General features: G+C 33.8%; 1 protein-coding gene across 1 annotated transcript in view; it reads right to left on the reverse strand.

Moving 5' to 3' along the window:
- Positions 1 to 4392: 4392 nt before the first annotated feature.
- grm5b (glutamate receptor, metabotropic 5b) overlaps positions 4393 to 22561 on the reverse strand; it is a 67143-nt gene continuing 48974 nt past the window's right edge. Inside the window, exons 4-9 of the mRNA XM_051129894.1 lie at positions 17883 to 18118; positions 15272 to 15518; positions 14933 to 15101; positions 11886 to 12012; positions 8840 to 9779; positions 4393 to 6263 (exon numbers count right to left, since the gene is read on the reverse strand). Coding sequence (XP_050985851.1) covers positions 5315 to 6263; positions 8840 to 9779; positions 11886 to 12012; positions 14933 to 15101; positions 15272 to 15518; positions 17883 to 18118 — 2668 coding nt within the window. The 3' untranslated portion in view covers positions 4393 to 5314. The remainder of the gene's footprint in view (positions 6264 to 8839; positions 9780 to 11885; positions 12013 to 14932; positions 15102 to 15271; positions 15519 to 17882; positions 18119 to 22561) is intronic.

Below are 22561 nucleotides of genomic sequence, written 5' to 3' on the forward strand. Positions count from 1 at the left end.
ATTCTCAGAGACGGGTGCATTTGTTCCATGTTTTTAATAATGATTGGAAAGATTTCATACCACACCACAACGGTTTCCATGTCAAGAAAAAGGGGAAATGTTTTTATACAGCCGTAAGCATTTTCTCACATTTTTATTTTCCCCACAAAGCTGCAAGAAACTGGAATATCAACAAATGTCAACAAAAGTCATCTGCAGTACCACGTCAATGATGATCAACATCCTACAGAATCTCTACATCAGAGAATCAGCAAACACAACTCCCAATATATAGATATATATAGATATAGATATAACAAAAATAGAACCGATCACTTGAGAGTAAAGAATCATACACAAAAAGATGTTAGCACTTGAGATGGAGTCACAGAGTCGCTTTCGTCCTTCGCTCACGAGCCTGTGTGACACATTCACGTTCGGTAACGCCCGAACGCTAAACGATTGCGCTTCACCACTTACAAAAGATCCCATGTACTCCAGCAAGCATGGTAATGTAGCAAAATGTAAACATCAATGTGAGTCTACTATAGGCAGCAACATTGACATTCAACCCAGAGCTCCTACAAATGTACCAAATGTATCTGTCATGTTCATAAACCCACTTAATGAAGAGAAACTCACAAACAGAAACGGAGAAAAAGGAGAGATCGCCTTCCAGGGGCAGATTTATTAATATTTCAAGGGGTCTTTCAAGCATCGTGTTTTTGATCTCGCCGAATGAAATTTAAGCCTTTCCTGACAAACCGCAGCCGCTTCCTAATGTAGCGCAATAAATCTGAATAATCTCTCCGGCTGTTCCTGTGTACCTGTAGCAAAAATACTAAAGCCTATTACCAAATGACACGCACGTTATAGATCATCTGGAATATTACACAGATTTATGATTCAATATACGACCCTGATATATATTAGAAAAGTAAACACAGAGAAAGGATGAATTACGCTGACCACAGTATTTTCTCGGAGGAGATTTCAAAACCGTATTTCTTAAGATTCCATCTTAAAGTTCGATACGTAGAAAACACAATTGCACTTTCTCTGTTAAATTACACATCAGCAGTCCGTTCATATAATGCTGTCCTAACCAGGCACAACATGACAAGTTTCCAACAACAAACGATTTGTCTGCTGCACAATCACAGAAGGTATTTGATACCTAATATATAGCTATGCGAAATATCCAAGAGAAATTTGGACCAATGAGATAGAAAGTCAGACCTTTTTGCCCCTAAATAAAAAGATTTTTAAAATGAGAATTCAGTTTATCTCACAATTCTGACTTTTTGGATGGAATTCTGAGTTTTCATCTCAGTTTTGATTTTTTTGTCGGAATTCTGACTTTTTTGTTGGAATTCTAAGTTTTTTTTTTTTGTCGGAATTCTGAATTTATTATGTAACTCATACTTTTTTGTTCTCGCAATTATTACTTTTTTTTGTCAGAATTCCGAGTTTACATCTGACAATTCTGACTTTTTGTTGGAATTCTGAGATTACATCTCGCAACACATATACTTTTTTGTTCGGAAATCTGAGTTTACATGTCGTAATTCTGACTTTTTTGTTGGAATTCTAAGTTTACATCACGCAATTCTGTCTTTATGTCGGAATTCTGAGTTTATTATGCAACTCATACTTTTTTGTTCGGAATTCTGAGTTTACATCCTACAATTCTGTCTATATGTCAGAATTCTAAGTTTACATCATAATATTCTGACTTTTTTGTCAGAATTCGGAGTTTACATCTCACAAATGGGACTTTTTTGTTCGGAATTCTGAGTTTACATCACGCAATTCTGTCTTTTTGTCGGAATTCTGAGTTTACATCTTGCAATTCTGACTTTTGTCGGAATTCTGAGTTTACATCTCGTAATACTGATTTTTGTCGGAATTCTGAGTTTACATCTCACAATTCTGACTTTTTTTGTTGTTGGAATTCTGAGCTTACATTCTCCAACGTATACTTTTTTGTTTGGAATTCTGAGTTTACATCACGCAATTCTGTCTTTTTGTCGTAATTCTGAGTTTACATCTTGCAATTCTGACTTTTGTCAGAATTCTGAGTTTACATCTCACAATTCTGACTTTTTTGTTGTTGGACAAACTTTTTTGTTCTTTTTTGTTCTTTTTTCTATTCGGTCTAATTCTGAGTTTCTAATCCTTTTTTGTCAATTCTGTCTATATGTTTTTTGTTCGAGTTTAATTCTAAGTTTACATCATAATATTCTGACTTTTTTGTCAGAATTCTGAGTTTACATCTCACAATACTGATTTTTGTCGGAATTCTAAGTTTACATCTTGCAGCTCACACTTTTTTGTTCAGAATTCTGAGTTTACATCATGCAATTCTAACTCTTTTTGTCAAAATTTTAAGTTTACATCACGCAATTCTGACTTTTTTGAGCATACATCTCTTGTTTCCACAGTGGAACTCTATTTTTTTATTTTATTTTATATTTTTCATAGTTTATGCAATTATGTTTTTTTTTTTCTCAGAATTGCAGGGAAAAGTCAGATTTGTGAGAAAATAAAATCACAATTATTTTTCTTTTCCACCTGTGGCAGAAATAAGCTTTCACACTTTATCGTGTCGTGCCTGGTTAGGAGACTGTCTACACTGGAAGAGATCGTCATGATTTATCATCATATTCTTCTTATTATAATGTTAGTATTGCTACAACATATAGTTAGCTGGCTTTTATATAACTGTCTGTACTTATTTAAATATATAACAAATAAAATTCATAAAACAGCGTTAATTCAAAAGTACAATATTTTCAAAGAAAACTGTATTTCAGGTGGACAGGCATTATAAAGTGGCTGAAGCAGATGTGCAGATTTCAGTGTAGACAGAAGCAGTGATTTTAATGCGAGCAATCTATTTTTGATGCGTATCTGGTGTAGACACGTCCTGAATCCCCAAAATATGACGTCAGAGACGGAGGAAGATTTATCATTCACAGAAAGAAGTTTCAAAATGATTAGAAAAGTTGATGTTGCACAAATATTGTCTAAAGCCGATGTGCTTTGTATATGGGTATGGTTTGTATTGCTTTGAGTCCCAAAGTCTGGTATATTTATAATATATATTTATAATATATAAAAAGAATACTCATCACCATAAAAACGATTCATATCATTATGTTGCGAAAAACACACATTTCTGCCCTTCACCCTCCCCTCCCCCCTTTGGCACTAAAAGCTCTATTAAGATAAATATTACTTGTAAATTTCACTTTTTTGTTTTTCATATAATTGCTAGACACTTGAGTAGCCTCACATTCATCTAAGCACGTTCTGTACACAAGGGAATGGTAAGAAAAGACATCTTTAGACTCGTAAAATCCTCTGTTATTTCATCCTCGTGTAATCTGTGTAAAATTACTGCAGTTGTTCGGGTTTGACAATAAGTCTCTGTTAAAACTTTACTAGACTTGTTGCTGTGCGCATGCCCTTGATATTTACACAATCAACATGATCAATCAAAATGATTAGAATGGCTTCATGGTGAACTCATAACTAATATTCTCTATGATTCAAAACGTAATAGATAAAACGACAGAATGATAAAATAGATAGATAGATAGATAGATAGATAGATAGATAGATAGATAGATCTTCAGGAAAAGAAACCATTTAGATACATCTTTAAGATTACATAAAAAGCCCTTCTGCTAGAAAAAAGTATAATTTAAAGTCAACATGAAACGCCATTTGCAGCCCATACTTATACTTCTATAATGTGACATAATTTGTCAGAGCAAGTTATTTTTCTTTGGAATAACGTGCACAGATTAAATGTTTAATATAACACCAGGAATGTGTATTAAGGAAGTAAACAGGGTGCATTTTCGTTCTATGTTGACTGGACCAAAATGTTGTTCACTGAGTGATTTAATTCAGCTTAACGATGAAGCACAGTGAACTAATTTGTTAGGGGTGATATGACTTCATACACTATTAAGTAAGTACTATGGTATTCTTCGAAGTAACTTGGAGTGTCATGGTATTACCATTATCTGATACTGTATCATGGTACCACAATGATTTGAGAAGGAGTTTCGTCCAACAATTAAATAAAAAAAAATCTAAAAAACAAAAAAAAAAAAAGAAAAGAAAAAAAGAAAATCTCATTAAGTCATGTTAAGGTTACATTTCAGAATAAAATAAAATAAGTATGGATTTTTATGTATTAACAAATTAATAGAATAAATAAAAAATATTACTTATAAATAAAAAAATCAGTTCAATGAAAAAAGTTTTAAATAAATAATTAAAATTAAGTAATTAATTAAATTATTAAGAAATCTAAAATAAATAAATAAATAAATACATTAAACAAACAAACAAATAAATAAATAAATAAATATTTTGCTTAAATGTTGTTAAGCCTATTTTAACATCATTGCAGCTGTTATTAAGTAATAAAAAAATTATTGGATTTTTTTAAAATTATTAATGGTCCTAAAACACATTTTGTTTTTAGCAGATTGTTTCCTTATTTATGTATTTTATTTATTTGTTGAAGAATGAATTAATAAATTGACTAATTGAAATATAACCTTAGAAGGTTTCTTGAGATTCACCAATATATGTTCTGTTCCTGAAAAAGCCAGGTAGAATGATGGGAAGAAACTGGAAGAATAAGAAGAAAAGAGAGAGAAAAAAGGTGAAGTGAAAATCATGGACAATGACTGAGGTGTCTGAATGTCGGTCTGTTTGCTCTCTTACGCTGTCCTGTGGTACATCAAGCAAAGCACTTTGTTCAAAGATTGCGTTTGAATCTCGGAAAGCATCGGGGACGTCACCTCGCACTCTTCAATTATTACAGCGCACCAGCAGTCGCGTACGAGTGTGCGAGCTAAAGATTACGCAACATGTAATTATACAGCCTTTTCCCTTTGCTGCCTTGCCTTTTTCCAGCCCTTAATAATCTCATTTTTTGACGATGAACATAGCAAAAAAGGCTCGTCCGTGCATGGGAACGTCCCAGGTTGGGTGTTCTTCCACCCCCATCTCGTTGGGGGCACAACAACATATTGTAGTCCTCATAGAAACAGCACTAATTAGATGAAAGCCATGTTTGTTTAAGGCCACTACCAAAATAGACCAACGGAACGCCAACTAGACGAACGATTAGACACCGTTGTGATTCTACTGCAGGTCTGATGTTGGAGATATTCCTCCACAGGGGCGCCAACGCCCTGTTTTGCATTGGTCCAAAGGTGAGAACATGTAAACACACACACTCAAGCAGTGTCCGTCTCCGCCAATGAGAATTGCGCCATTCGGCGCTCCGTTCTTCCATCTGTTGTCCTCATAAGGAAGACGAACTCTGGCTGTAGTGTCGGAGCACCAGGCACTCATATTTTGGGATGGGCGGAAGAGCAGACGTTTCGGTATCCGAAGCGGGAGAACTCGGTGAGCCGCTACCCGACCCCACGGAGTCCCTGAATGGGGAGGGTGGAGTCAGCGCTAGCAGTTCCTCAAGCTCCTGCTGATTGGGCGGCGACTCCCGAGCCGAGGACACACCTCCTTTTAGCTCCTTCCCACTGGTCGTGGGCGACGTTTTGAGTCGTGACGAACTGGGAAGCGGGCAGGGAGGGGCGGAGCGACCCACGTTAGACTCCACCGGTGGGAGTGGCTGGATTTCGGCGTAGGTGGTCATGGTAGTCGGCATGGAAATCTCTCGGGAGAGGCGGTAGGACGGAGGGCAGCACGGCTCCACAGAGTGAGCGTGTGCGGACGCACTGGTGGACAAACCAACAGTGCTTCCTGGAGGAGAACTGGAAAGCATCATGCTGTTAAGCTCGCTAATGTTAGCAGTGAAGCGGTTCACAACGCAGCTAATCTGCTCCATCAGAGAGCCCTGCGATGCATTTCCACCGCCATTGCCGCGGTGCGGAGGTTGACACATGTACGTCGAGACGCTCATGACTTGGGAGTCGCCGTGGCCAGTGCTCTGTGATAACGCAATGCTCGCTCTCTGGGTCACGGTGCTGATTGGTGAGGGTGTTTGGGGCCGGTAGGTGATGGGGTAGCGTTCTTCAGCTTCGGTGACCTCGTAGAGCATCTTGTTGTTACTGTTGTCGGTGTTGATGTCGCTGCCTCCACAGTAGCGTCCCTCAGACGTTTTGGAGAATGGTTTGATCACGGCCGTCTGATTGTTTTCGCGCTTCTTAATGTGGAAGGAGAGACGCTGCCACAGGTGGCCGCCTTTGGAACTGCACTCATTCTGGGCCCAAGTCACTGACTTCCCATTAGAGCTGAAACAGCAATTAATTAATATTTAAATATTGTATCTATTTATCTATGTGTTATGTAGTATACGTGAACACAGAGATTATGTGGTAAAGACTCTGGCAGTGTGAGCAGACACACTAAATACATTTATTCCTATAATCACAGGTCGTCTAAGGTAAACACTCTCTTTTTATGCATGTCAATAACTTAGCAGCCCCATCATTACCACACAAACAAGACGTGCACTTAGTGTCATGACAACAGCTGAGCGACTCTGACTTTCACAGAACCCGAAGCATAAAACCTGAACCAAAATATTAACACTATTCTTTGTCTTCTATGAATGCACCTGTTTCCTTCAGGAAATGCAAATCTGGGCTCTCAGAAAAAAAATACAAAAGCAATGACTGGGACAGTATCTTTTCAGAAGGTACACCTTTAGGGGCTTTCACACCGGAGGAACCTTTCCATAGTTCCTAACTATTGGTGCTATTGGAACTATTGGTGGAAACTTCCGCTTTTTTGGCATGTTTGCACCGCAGGAACTAGGAATGTATTTAGTTCTAGGAACTCAAGTTGGTGGAACTAAATTAGCTCCAACTTTAGAGTAGGGTCTAAAACAGTTCTATCGGAACTACCAGTGATGCAAGTATACACTGAACATGGAAAACAGCAATGACGCCAGTGTTGTCTGCAGTGTTGTGTTCTTTTCTCAGCCTCGATGATATGTAACACTGCAGGTTGTCATAAGAGATTTACTCAGATTTTTGTGCTCTTTTAATTGCGTATTTCTCTGTTATCATGAAACCCTCAACACACAACAACAACAGAGCATGAAAATCTGACTAAATCTCCTATGACAACTTGCAGTGTTACATATCATCGAGGCTGAGACAAGAACACAATGCTGCAGACAACTGGTAGCTAATTGCCGTTTTCCATGTTCATGGCTTTTTAAAAATGCTTTTCTGTATGCTTTTGGCCAATCAGCATATACTTACACCACTGGAAGATCCTATAGAACAGTTTTAGACCCTCCTCTGAAGTAGGAGCTAATTTAGTTCCCCCAAACGGAGTTCCTAGAACTATGTACGTTCCTAGTTCCTGTGGTAAAGTCCAGCAGTAGTTCTAAGGAATATTGAAAAGTTCTTCTGGTGCGAATGCCCTGTTAGTACTTAAGGTATATATTAGTACCATTGGGGTAGTAGTGGCCTAATGGTTAGAGAATTGGACTTGTAACCCAAAGGTTGTGGGTTTGAGTCTTGGTACAAGCAGGGATTGTAAGCGGGGGGGAGTGAATGTGCAGTGATGTAAAGGCGATGTACTTCACTTTGTTAAAATTGGCAGGAATGCACCTTGAAGGTGTAGAGTGGTGTCCTGCAGAGTTTAGCTTTAGCCCCAATTAGATACACCTGAACCAGCTAATCAAGCTCATACTAGGCATACTAGAAACTTCCCAGCAGGTGTTTTGAGGCAAATTTGAGCTAAACTCTGCAGGACACTGGCCCTCCAGGGCTGAGTTTGGGCAACCCTCATGTAGAAGGTGCAGCTCATGATGAGGAGGCCGTTGTACCCCAGCGGTGCCACCACACATAAATAGGTGGTGATGGAGATGAGGCTGACCTCGTGGCCAGAGGGATAGTCATTGATATGATAGTTGCCCCTATTAGTACCTTTGGGGCAGTTGTGGCCTAATGGTTAGAGTCTGACTTGTAACCTGAAGGCAGGGATTGTAAGTGATGTAAAGGTGATGTACTTCACGTCGTTAAAATGGGCAGGAATGCACCTTGAATGTGTAGAAGGTGCAGCTCATGATGAGGAGGCCGTTGTATCCCAGTGGCGCCACCACACCTAAACTGGGTTTAAGTTGACCTCACAGCTGGAGGGATAGTCTTTGATATAACAGTCACCCCTATTAGTATCTGAGTTACATATTAGTACCTTTTTGGGCAGTTGTGAGTTAATGGTTAGATTGTAACCCGAAGGTCGTGGGTTCGAGTCTCGGTACCGGCAGGTACTGTAAGTTGGGGGAGTGAATCTACAGCGATGTAAAGGTGATGTACTTCACTTTGTTTTAATTGTCAGGAATGCACCTTGAAGGTGCCACTCATCACGAGGAGGCTGTTGTAGCCCAGCAGTGCCACCACACCTAAATTGGTGGTGTTGCAGATAAGGTTGACCTCAAGGATGGAGGGATAGTTGTTGATATAATAGTCGCCCCTATTAGTACCTGAGTTACATATTGGTACCTTTGGGGCAGTCGTGGCCTAATGGTAAGAGTCGGACTTGTAACCCAAGGGTCACGGGTTTAAGTCTATTTACCGGAAGGGATTGTAAGTGGGGGGAGTGAATGTACAGGACTCACTACTCACTACTTGATGGGATAAATGCAGAGCACAAATTCCGAGTAGGGGACACCATATTTGGCTACACTAAATTAGGGTTGGTATGCCTAGTAAGAGCTTGATTAGCTGGTTCAGGTGTGTCTAATTGAGGTTTGAGCTAAACTCTGCAGGACACCACCCCTCCAGAACTGAGTTTGGGCACCCCTGCACTAAATGGTACCTTCTGAAAAGTATTGCTGCACAGTTCAACACACCTGAGTGTCTCTCCCGACGATCCTCGTCTCTTCCATAGATTGACCAGGCTGCTCGACCGGCTGGCCGCGGATGATGATTTTCCGTCTCCCACGTGCATGCGCACCACTGTTGAGGTAGTGAACGCGCTGCGTACGTTCCTCTCTGGTTTAGCTAGGATAATGTAAACCTTCGGGACGAACATGCAGCCCAGCGCCACGGTGGCGCTCAGGCTGACGGAGAAGCACATGGTGATGGTCTTGTAGTTCGAACCGAAGTAAATGGGCACAAAGGCCAGCCAGATGATGCAGGTGGTGTACATGGTGAAGGCGATATATTTCGCTTCATTAAAATTGGCGGGAACGTTGCGTGTCTTGAAGGCGTAAAAGGTGCAGCTCATGATAAGGAGACCGTTGTAGCCCAGCGGCGCCACCACGCCTAAATTGGTGGTGTTGCAGATGAGGTTAACTTCGCGGATGGAGGGATAGTCGTGGATGACGTCAGGAGGTTCCATCACGAAGAGTGCCACGATGATGCCCAGCTGCAGGAGGATCAGTAGGAAAGCGATCACCAGCTGAGCGCAGGCGCTCATGAAACGAGGCTTCTTGGTGCAGATTTTCTTTTTGCTGCCGGCCAGTATTCGAGCGATGCGATTGGTCTTGGTGACGAGGGCCGAGTAGCTCATGGCGGGCGATAAGCCGATGCCCAGCCGCTGCAGGTAGCAGTATATGACGTGCGGTTTGGCGATGAGACAGAAGGTGCACAGGTAGCCCAGACAGATGCCCGCCAAAATGATGTAGCACAGCTCGCGACTGGAGGACTTCACCACCGGAGTGTCGCGGTAGATGATGAAGATGCAGGTGACGAAGAACGTGGCCATTAGGCCTAAGCAGGCGAAGACCACGGCTGCGATGGGCTCGGGGTCACCCCACCTCAAATACTTCACTGGAATGGGGTCGCATCCTGAAACAAATGAAGAAAAGGATAATTAGTGGTGCTTCTTGCAAATACTTGTGATTACTGGATTTTTACAAATAATTTTTTAAGAGCATTTTTTAGTTATTTAAGTGTTTTAGAAGAAAAATATTTAAATTATAATATTATAATTATACTATATACAAGTATAATATATATATAATATATATTATATACAATATATTAACTATAAAATAATTTAAAAAAAATCACATTGTTTAATTTAAAAAATACAACTAAATATAATTTATAATATTATACTTAATATAGGATTTTTAAAAATAAAATAAACTTTCTATAGAAATTGCACTTAAAAGCAATTGACTTATAAAACTAAAAAAATTAATAAACATGCTTAAAAATATAAAATATTTTATTTTCTAAAATATCACATCTCTTAATCTATATAATAAAATATAATTTATATATTTTATTTAAGGATGTTAAATACTATCTAAATATGTACTATAAAAATAAAAATATTTGTATTTTAAAATATCATTTATATAATAAAGTATATAATTTATAATATTATACTTGACTACTGGAAAAGGACTTTCAAAAATAATTTTATAGAAACTACATTTAAAAGCAAATTATTTAACTTTTTACAGTAAATAAACATACTATTAAAAGAAACAACGTATTTACTATATAAACATTTACTTAAAAATATAAAATATTTTAATTTACTAAAATATCACATCCTTTAATTTATATAATACAGTATAATTTATAATTTCTATTTATCATATAGATAAGGATTTTAAATAATTTATAAATATTTAAATTTACTATATATTTACTATGTAAATATTTACTATAAAATATGTTTGTATTTTAAAATATCTTATAATTCATATAATATAATATAATATAATTTATAATATTTTACCTGATTACTGGGTAAGGATTTAATAAATCATTTTCAAAATAATGATTATATATATGTAAATATATATATAATAATATAACAACATATATTTACAATATAAATATTTACTTAAAAATATAAAATATTAAAATTTTCTAAAATAGCACATAATTGAAGTAATTAATTTAATTTATTTATTTAATTAATTAAGAAAACAAAGTATTTAACTATTTTTATATTAAGTAAATATACTATAAAAGAACAAAAATCATTTAAATGTACTATTTACTATAAAAAAAATCTAAAATATCTGTTAATTAATAGCATACACTAAAATATAATTTATAAAAGTCTACTTAATTACTGCATAAGGATTTTAAAGGAAGCAATTTCTAGTGGGTTACATTTTTTTTTAGAAAACAAAAATATTTAATGTGTTATAGCTAATAAACATACTACAAAACATTTACTACATAAATATTTCATATAAAAATATATTTTCCTAAATTTTAACGGTATGATATTACAAATTATATTACATTGCATTATACAAACTAGATTATATAAAATAATATAAGCAAATATATATCAAACTATGATCTGGTGGGTCTGAAACTGAAACCACTGAAGACCACTCAGAATACCTTAGCAATCACCCACAAAGCCCTAATATAATGGAGGATTGTGTTGCACTGGCAAACACAAATTCATTAAAAAGTGACGAGTACTTAGAGTAATATTAGCTGTATGACTCTTTCTTTCTATCTGACGGTATAAATAGGCGGTAATAAAGTGTGTGGGCCGATCGCAGGGAGACAGATTTGATAAGTTCAGCTCAGACGGTTTTGATGGTGTTAACCTTTTAGCTCAACGAGTGTGTGTATTCGCTTTTCCCTCAAATGATTTATTGAAATGCATTCGCTTTCTACGGCACAAACATCTCTTTCTTTCTTTCTCTTTCTATTATCGGCGATGTAAGAGATGCAATCACGCGCTTTGTAAATAACTCGTTTCGGTCGTGATTCGGGATCTCAAACGACACTCCGTGAAATGTTAGATTTTGTGTGCGGCCGTGACTCCAGCACTTTACAGAATTAGATCGACTGAACTGGACGTGAGTAGAGAGGGATATAAAACGTGTCATTGAACCATCAGTGTAATGCAGGAGAATAGGGGTCAGACGGATGCGTGTCATCAATCTGATGTGTTTGTGGACTCACCGGTGAGGTCGTTGGTGGGCCAGGATCCCAGCTCACACGCTCGACACGTGTACTCGTCGAAAACAAACTCGTTCTCCTTACAGGGAGTGCACGTCCAACAGCAGCTCACCTCTCCTTTACGGATCACCTGTGGACGAGAGAGAGGAAACCGTGTGTGACATGCTATCATGATCACATCGGGATGTAAAACAGAGCTTCCCAACTGCAGACCGGTTGTAGTCAGGAAAAAAAAAAAATGCAAATAGTACATTTGGATAGTCGTTTTATAATTCACCAGATGATAACAGTAAGTCTTATGCTTTACAGAGATATTTCAGGTCATGGAAAAGAAGATAACGTAGATAAATTGTGTATAAAACATTGTTCATAATATTTTAAATATGTAATTTATAACAGCGATACTTCAGAAAAGCTACATTTTTAATAGTATGTTTATTTATTATTTTTTCTAAAATACTATAAATATTCTATAAATTATATAGAAATATATATATAAATATAATTTATTTTTTTATATTATTAAATATTTTAGAAAATAAATAAATAAATATAAATATTTTAGAGCAAATATTTACATTAGCATAATTTTATAGCATGTTTTCACCAGATGATAGAAGTCAATTTATGCTTTACAGTTCTGAATTTCCAGACCATGGAAAAGTGGACAAATTGTGTATAAAATATTTTCTATAAAAGCCTGAAAAAAATATTTCCTTATAATATTTCAAATACGTAATTTATAATATTTTAGAAAATCAAAATATTTCTATTTTTATAGTGAACATTTATGTAGTAAATATAAATATTTTGTTTACTTTTAGAATGTTTAATTTTTTAATACTAAATATAACTTACATTTACGTTTACAATATTTTTTTACTTTAAAAATATTTTTTCATATTAAGTATGTTTAAAATAACATTGTACTGTATAATACTGCAAATTATGTTATACTGGATAATATTAATTAAAAGAGTTATTTAAAATTAAAAAGGTTCTTTGAGAATAATAAATAAATAAAAATAGTAAATATTTAATAATATTTTGATATGAAATATTTGCTTATTAAATGTTTATTAAATATTAGTTTATAGTATCTTTATGAAATATTTATGTAGGAAATAATAAAATTGTACCTTTTTATTATGTTTTATACTAGTTTCACAAGGGCTCTCGACATCAAGTGGTGACATGGTACAAACTAAAACAGCTTTGTTGTAGAAAATTAAGAAGTAAACAGTTATTTTTATTATGAAAAAAATATCAATAATGTTGACATTTTCTGTTTCTAAATGTCTCTGAATGTACCGAATTACACAGATGTCAACATTGCAAGTTGTACAAGAAAAAAACAAACAATGAATAAAACTACACAAGCTAAATAAAATCCCCAATCCAGACTTTGTTAAATACAGGTTCACATGAAAGATAAATTTCTTGTGATTTTATGCCATGATGCATTTTATGCAGTGAATTGCTGGATCCCGATAGCAATAAAACCATCAAAATTCATTTATAAAAAATAAAAGCTAATAATTTCACATATCATTTGGCCTACGCAGTCACCACTTGATTTTCAATGTAAAATGTGTGGCCTGAAGCAAAACCAAAACTTGTTCCTCCAAAACATTTACCAACAAAAACACAATTATTGAGCATTATTAAAGGAGAAGTCCACTTCCAGAACAACAATTCACAAATAATTTACTCACCCTTTTGTCATCAAAGATGTTCATGTCTTTCTGTCTTCAGTCGTAAAGAAATGATGGTTTTTGAGAAAAGCATTTCAGAATTTTTCTCCATATAATGGACTTCATTGGTGCCCCGATTTTAAACTTTCAAAATGTAGTTTAAATGCAAAAGGCTCTAAATGATCCCAGCCGAGGAAGAAGGGTCTTATCTAGCGAAACGATCGGTCAATTTTTTTTCAGAAAATACAAATTTGTATACTTTTTAAGCACAAAAGCTCGCGTAGCACAGGCTCTGAGATGCGTGTTCACATACTATTGAATAACATCGAAAGGTCACACCGAAGTAGGAGGAACTACAGACCTGGTGTTTACAAAGCGAACTGCAAGTAAGTCAAACACCGTTTACAAACAAAAAGCTACAACGATGTCAGACGATTCTGAAGTTGTAGGAGAAAATAAGAAGGAGTTTTTCACCATACTCTACCTTTTTTAGCCGGAGTACACAGACGATGAACTCAGACATGATTCGTAGTAGTGATGGGAAGTTCGGATCATTTTACCGACTCGGTCCTTTGAGTCTCGTTCAGCAAAATGAGCGAATCTTTTTTCAAGTCATTTCGTTCATTTTAGCTAAATATAATTAAAATGTTACGTGTCACTTCCCTAACACATCTACTGCTTACACAAACGTTGATCACACTACAAACAAGACAAAACTATAATGCTATAAGAAAAAGAAAAGATTCATTCATTGTTTACCTGGGTCTTTAGTCTATGATTAGCTCACCTCACCTCATCACGTGACAGCCCCATAAGATGAACGAATGACTTGAAAAACCCGAAGACTCGAAACAGGTGAACTAATTCCAGTACAGAACCTAACAGGATGTTGTGCATGCACAACTGAACGAATCACTCCCCGAGACGACTCGTTCTTCCCGAGTCACATTAAAGATCTGTTCAAAATGAACGAATCATTCAAGAACGTGCATTCCAGAGCCTGTGCTACACAAACTTTTGTGCTTAAAAACTATACACATTTTTATTTAAAAAAAAAAATGACAGCTCATTTTGCTAGATAAGACCCTTCTTCCTCAGCTGGGATCATTTAGAGCCTTTGAAGCTGCATTTAAACTACATTTTGGAAGTTCAAATTCAGGGCACCAATGAAGTCCATTATATGAAGAAAAATCCTAAAATGTTTTCCCCAAAAACCATAATTTCTTTACGACTGAAGACAGGCATGAACATCTTGGATGACAAGGGGGTGAGTAAATCATTTGTAATTGTTGTTCTGGAAGTGGACTTCTCCTTTAAACACTACACAGTATTATACGCCGCTGACGGTTTGCTGACCTTGATCTGCCCTTTATCGCAGGGTTCGCTGCACACCGATTTAATCATTTCCTCTTTGGTGGGCCAGATCTCGTCGTCATCGATCTGCAGTCCGCTGTTGTCCCAGCTGCCCACGTTCGTGTAGTCGAAATAATCCTTCCCCATCTTCTTAAAGTTCATGATCACGTAACTACGAACACAGTTAGTAATATTGATTGAGTGCACTGAAATGAAGATGAATGGAAATGAAGGCTGGATTCATCAATCTGACGGATGCATCGATCCATGCATCGACTAAGTGACTGTTTGATTGATTGACAAATTGATTCTCTTATTTATTGGATTGGATTGGTGTGGTACCTTCCAGGCGAGTCTCCGTTCTCGTCAAAGTAAATGTTTTCCCCGGACACGCCGGTGAAGTTGGTCTTCATGAGGAACTCGAGGAGCTTCGAGCCGTCGATGGGCCGCATGGCGTCGCACAGACCCGCCATACCGGGACACAGAGCTTTCTGCATGTTGTGGAGGCCGTAGGCCATGCTGTAGATGGCGTTGATCACGAAACCCATCTTGGTGTCCTGCGCGTACTGCTGCCGCAGAGAGTCCCGCTCTGAGAGACGAGGAGGAGGAGATTGGGGTTAATGACAGATCACTCGTCTTTCCCTGCTCGTATCCTGTAGGCGGGTCAAATGATGAACTGTGCTAATTTGCTTACGCTCTGTGAAACTGATTTTGTGCGCTGGAGAGACTCGTATTTGACTCTCTGCCAAGCGAGAGGCTCTTATGTGGCTTAAACATGTACTTCTGAAGAGTTTTTATATGTGTTGTCTACTGTCTAGTGGCTTTATGAGCACAAGAAACACATCTGACATTTGACTAGAAGCACTGTATCGAGTTTGCTAAAACTAAAACCATAAAAAACTATTACTTATGAAATTAATGTTAACTTAATTAATAAAACTGAAATTTTAATAATTCATTTTTGAGTAAAACTTTAATAATTAACTAAAACAATATACATTTATTAAAAAAAACACAACAACAACTAAATTTTACTAAAATTAAAAGGGGAAATGTAAAAATAAAAGATAATAATTTAATCATAATTAAAATATTAATAAAATAAAAAACTATGGTAGCAATAATACTAAAATAAACTTTTAAAATAAAAAAAAAAAAAATGATATTTATGATTTGGTTCAAACTTTTAGATTTTAGTATTATTATTTAATATTAATTTAAAATATTTTTTTCCCAAATACAAAAACATTCTGATAAAGTTAAAAGATTACTAATATCCATATACGTTATTTAAAAAAAATGAGAAAAATAAATTAAATAGCAAGCCAATTTAATATTAATCAAATTTTTTTCACCCTAAAAACAGAAACATTAGGAACAAGTAAAAGGTTTACTTATCCTAGAGTTCATATACTTAATGAAAAACACCAGAAAAATGAATGAAAACTAAAGCAAGCAAATTTAATATTAATCTAAAATATTTTTTCCCAAAGACAAAAACATTTGGATAAAATGAAATGAATATTTGTTATAAAGACTATATACTTAAAAAAAAAAACAGCAAAAAAAAAGCAAAATTAATATTAATCTAAAACATTTTTTCCCAAAGACAAACACATTTGGACAAAATAAAATGATTACTTATTATAAAGACCATATACTTAAGTAAAAAAAAAAAAAAAAAAAAAACAGAAAATTTTCCAAAGACAAAAGCAAGCAAATTCAATATTAATCTAAAATATTTTTTCCCAAAGACAAAAACATTTGGACAAAATAAAATGATTACTTATTATAAAGACTATATACTTCATAAAAAAAAATATGAATTAATATTCCAATTAAATATTATTTAATATTAATCTAAAGACCATATACTTTATATATATTAAAAAAAAACTGAAAAATTAATAAAAAGAAAAGCTAGCAAAATAATTATTTTAACAAATACAAAAACATTCATACAGATTAAAATGATTTGTTTTATATATTGTATATTAGATATTATATTGAATTAGATCATATACTTAATCAATATATTTAATTTTTTACATAAGGCAAAATATAACAATTAGATTTTTACAGATAAATCTAAAAACTATGTTCAGTTGTAGATCTTAATGTTTATTATGAAGTCTTTTTAAAATAAGCATCATATTTTCTGATATGTACTGATGAAAACACACAACAACAACAACAACAAAAATTCATTATGCATAATATATTTTCCAAATTGTCTTTTTAGATGATTGGCTACTTTTACAGTTTAAAACACTTTTTAGACACAAAAGTTTTGTGTTTTTAGTCAAGTTGGGATATTAATAATATAACATATATACTACCCAAACTGCACAAGCCATATGGTTACTTTTAAACATTTCAAACACATTAAAATGCCCAGGAAATTGTTTTGCAAATTAAAAGAAACAAAAGAGATTAATTATATAACATCGATTTTGTTCACGGTATCAAATAAGAGTATACTCTACTTTAAAAATCTAAACATATGTGTCAAAACTCAAGTCATAGACTGTGTTTGTGATTATGAACTGCACTTGAAAGTCACAGCAAATGATTTCATTCAGAAATGCAAAAATCGGTTTTGAACCGACATTAAAACAGCGCCTCTGTCTAAACTGTTGCTCTCTGTCTGTCTGCTTGTGCAAACACTTTTGATTCTCATTTCAGAAGGAAACTGGTTGTTCTTTTCTTTTCGTCTTTTTTTTTGTAGTTTCTTTGAACTCGAGCTGGAGCTCAGATAAATGGAGCCAATGAAAGACAGCGAGACTAATGGAAGGTGTGATATTTGAACAGAAAGTCTGGATGAAAGAATGCAATCATGTGTTTCTGTCTTTCTTTGACTACTGCTCTTCTTCTCGTCGTTGTGGGAGCATGTAAGGACACAAACTGACACATCAGAGACGTTTAACGCTGTGGTAATGTTGTGGTAACTCACTGCCGCAGGTGCGGTTGTATTTGTTGTTCTCCTGCGGGTGTCCCTTCAGCCGGCAGTGGAAGCGGTGCTGCCAGAACTCGGGGAACCAGGGGTTTCTCGGGTTGTTTTCGGGACGTAGTTTCAGGTAATAATCGTCAAACCACTTCACGTCTGCGGACTGCAGCTTTATGGTGATCCCGCCGGCCGCCTCGCGCACGTACCCGTCAGTGACGTCGTAACGGTCCGCCCAGCCATCGCTGCCAACGAGAGAACGAATTCATGTGCGAAGTCATTTGCTGCATTGTAGGAAATCACGGCATGCATTGCAACAAGTTCAGTGGGAAAAACCCATCCAAGATGACAAATAAAAAACATAATATTCTGATTATCATATATTATATGTAAAATGATAATAAACAAAGATAAAACAAATATAAAAAAAATAATAAAATAAATAAACAATATAAAATAAAAATAAATCAAATAATGAAATAAATTAATCAAATAAATAATAATAATAATAATAATAAAATGAATAAACAATATAAAATATAATGATAATAATATTCAAAAATTTGATAATAATAGACATATTTTGTTTAAAAATACTGGACACGAATTTTATAGATTTTTTATATAATTGTTTTTTATATATTTAAATATATTTTATCTAAAACTATTTAAAATAAAATAAAAATAATTACAAATCAAATAAATAAATAAATAAATAATAATATAAAAAATGAAATAAATAAACAATATAAAACAAAACAATATTATTAATAATAATTTCAATAATAAAAACATTTTGTTAAAAAATATGTAAAATGAATTTATTAATATTTTTTAATAATATGACGTGAATATATATTATTCAAACTTAATTCAAATAAAATAATTACTAATCAAATTAATGAATTATGTAATAAAATAAATAAACAATGCAAAATATAATATTAATAATAATAATTTTATTATTAATAATAATAATTTTAGTAATAATTGATATATCCAAACCTAATTAAAATCAAATCACATCAAACTCAAATGAATAAAAATTATATATAAATATAAACAATATAAAATGTAACATTAATATTAATAATAATGTTAATAATAATAATTTCAATAATAATAGACATATTTTGTGTACAAATATTTAAAATAAATTATTATACATTTTTTAAATATAAAATGTAATAAATATGATTAAAATATATATTATTCAAACCTAATTAAAATTAAATAATTACAAATTAAATTAATAATAATTATATAAACCTAATAATACACATATATTATTTTGTTTAAAAATATAACAAATAATTTCATTCATTTTTAATACAAAAATGTAATCTATATTATTTAAGTATATATATTATCCAAAACTACTTTGGATAATACATTTACAAATAAAAAAAAACTAAATTAACAATAATAAAATGAAAAATATAATAAAATAAATGAACAATATAAATAATAATATTAACAATAATAATAATCAGTAATAATAAGACATATATTAATTTGTTTACAAATATAAAATTAATTTTGTTATTCATGTTATTATTGTTATTAATGTGTGTGTATATATATATATATATATATATATATATATATATATAATTTAATTTAAGTATATATTATCCCAAACTAATTAAAATGGAAATTAGTTTGAAATTAAATATATAATACAAATAAAATAAATGAACAATATAAAATATTATAATATTTATAATAATTTATATGATTAAGAAAGCATCACATGCATACTTTGTAGCAAATCCCAGAATGCACTGCAACAATTTGAGTGGGAAACAGAATAAATGCACTCACATAGTAACAATCAACAACTAAAACATTTAAAAAATAAAATACAATAATAATTTCTATGCTCATAACAGCTAACTCTGTTGAAATCAACTGTTGTTCACATAAAGCGCTATTTGTTGTTGCCTAGGCAGACTGCTCCAAATCACTCACTTATGAGGTTACATAATCCATTAGAAGGTGGTTCCCTATGTAGGCAGTAGACAGCTAGGCTGTGTTTTGGAACAGAGCCTCTCTCTCCGTATGTGTGTGTGTGTGTGTGTGTGTGATTTTGGCAGCGTCAACCTGAAACATTCGGTTCAGCTACGTGAAGCCTTCCCGAAATGCAGACTGATTGATACATTTGAACAAATTAAATAGTTTTGATACAAAGTAGATACAAATTGCCAATTAAATGAACACCCGCACACAAATGACTCATTATTTTTCTCTGCCTGCACTGCCAGTTTCCCCAGTAACCATGACAACTGGAGGCATATTTTTAAAAGACTGATAATTGTTCATGTGAAATCTCACATGCATCTGTATGTAACTGTATATACGTGTGTGAGAGACTGAATCATACAAATTATACACCACTGAATCATTTCTATGACATCTATGCACTAAATCACACAGTAGGACTAGAGGAGTTTTATGTTTATATATTATATAAAATATCAGAGTTGCACACATTTAATATTAAAAAGTTTGTGCATGTATGATTTTGTAGCCAAATCCTAATGATCCTAACAATAAATATAATAACTCCAATGCTCATTAAAATAAAATGCAAATTGAAATAACATAAAAAATGACAAAATGATTACATCAAATAAATAATAATAATAATATACATTTTATATGTTTATTTTTATTATCCAAAACTAATTAAAAAAAGAATATAAAAAAATCTAATAAATGAACAATATAAAATATTAATAATTACATTTTTATTAATAATGACATTGTTTTGTTTAAAAATATTTAAAATAAATTTTGCTACTATTTTGCTAAATTTTGTATAAATCACACACATAAATAATAAACAATATATAATAAATAATATTACAGAAAATAAAAAAGAAACAATAATAATAATAATATATTAATACATTTTTTTTACATTTTTACATTTTAATAATAATACAGAAACATATTATGTAGTTTTAAAATGATCAAATTTATTTTATTTTCCATTTAATATATTATCCAAAACTAATTTAAAAATTACATTATTAAAATATAAATCTAATAAATGAACAATATAAAATATAATAATGTTAAAAATAATAATTTCAATAATACACATAATATTTTGTATTAAATATATATATATAAATAATATATATAAATAGTTTCACACATTTAATAATTAAAAGTTGCATGTATTATTTTGTAGCCAAACCCTAATGTGCATCAGAACTGAAATGCAACATTTTAAGCAATTTGTAGTGTTCTTTATAGGCAGCATCTCAAGCACCAAACAAATAGGTAGGCAGCTCAGGGTTTGTAACAGAGCTTGTGTGCGAGTGTGTGTGTGTGTTTGCTAACTCAATTACATCGTTGCCGACGGGTCAGCCGCAGAAATCAACCCGGGGTTAAACTTAATACAAAACACAGACATCAAATCACGCCGCACACAACACACACTTCAGCCGGGACAGAGAAGGACAGTCACCTCAGTAATGAAACTAGTGCAAACGAGCACACACACACACACACAAACACACACACACACACAGTCAGGGTGCAGATGGCATCATTGTGGGCAAACTCATCTGACACCCTGTGCGCTTGTGTGGAGAAACCGATGACCTCACAGCTGGCTGCGACGTGATTGGCTGAGACTGTAGCCATGGCGACAGCATTGGAGTAGGTGCTTATGGGGGATTCCGAGGAACTCTAGTGAAAATGATACATTGTGTGTTTGTGGGTTGAATCTTCACAGTAATGTCACAGTATCAGCCTAATCTAGATGTTTCTCCTGAATAATGTTAGGATAAATTAAATGTTAGATTAAATTTGTTTTTCACAAACAAACCTTGATTTGCTATTTGCTGTTGATAGTCAGGTGGAAATAGGGAGAGGGTACAGTATTTATATGCAAGAAGGCTTTTATGTTCACCAAGGCTACATTTATTTGATAAATATCACACTAAAAACTGCTACATTTTGAAATATTATTACTATTTCAATTAAAGTACAACTCCACTTCCAGAACAACAATTCACAAATAATTTACTCACCCCCTTGTCATCCAAGGTGTTCATGTCTTTCTGTCTTCAGTCATAAAGAAATGTTTTTGAGGAAAACATTTCAGGATTTTTCTGCATATAATGGACTTCATTGGTGCCCCCCGATTTTGAATTTCCGAAATGTAGTTTAAATGCAGCTTCGAAAGGCTCTAAACGATCCCAGCCAAGGAAGAAGGGTCTTATCTAGCGAAACGATCAGTCATTTTTTTCTAAAAATATTTTTTTTAATACTTTTTAAGCACAAAAGCTTGTGTAGCACAGGCTCTGGGATGCGCGCTCTTGAATGATTCGTTCATTTTGAACAGATCTTTAATGTGACTCAGGAAGAACGAGTCATCTCAGGGAGTGATTCTTTCAGTCGCGCATCCGCAACATCCTATTAGGTTCTGTACTGGAATTAGTTCACCTGTTCGAGTCTTCGGGTTTTTCGAGTCATTCGTTCATCTTATGAGGCTGTCACGTGATGCACGAACAACTCAAACCCGAAAACTTGTCAGATAAGAGGTGAGGTGAGCTAATCATAGACTAAAGACCCAGGTAAACAATGAATGAATCTTTTCTGTTTCTTATAGCATTATAGTTTTGTCTTGTTTGTAGTGTGATCAATGTTTGTGTAAGCAGTAGATGTGTTAG

This window comes from Labeo rohita, chromosome 15 (genome assembly GCF_022985175.1).
Source record: "Labeo rohita strain BAU-BD-2019 chromosome 15, IGBB_LRoh.1.0, whole genome shotgun sequence".
NCBI classification, from domain to species: Eukaryota; Metazoa; Chordata; class Actinopteri; order Cypriniformes; family Cyprinidae; genus Labeo; species Labeo rohita.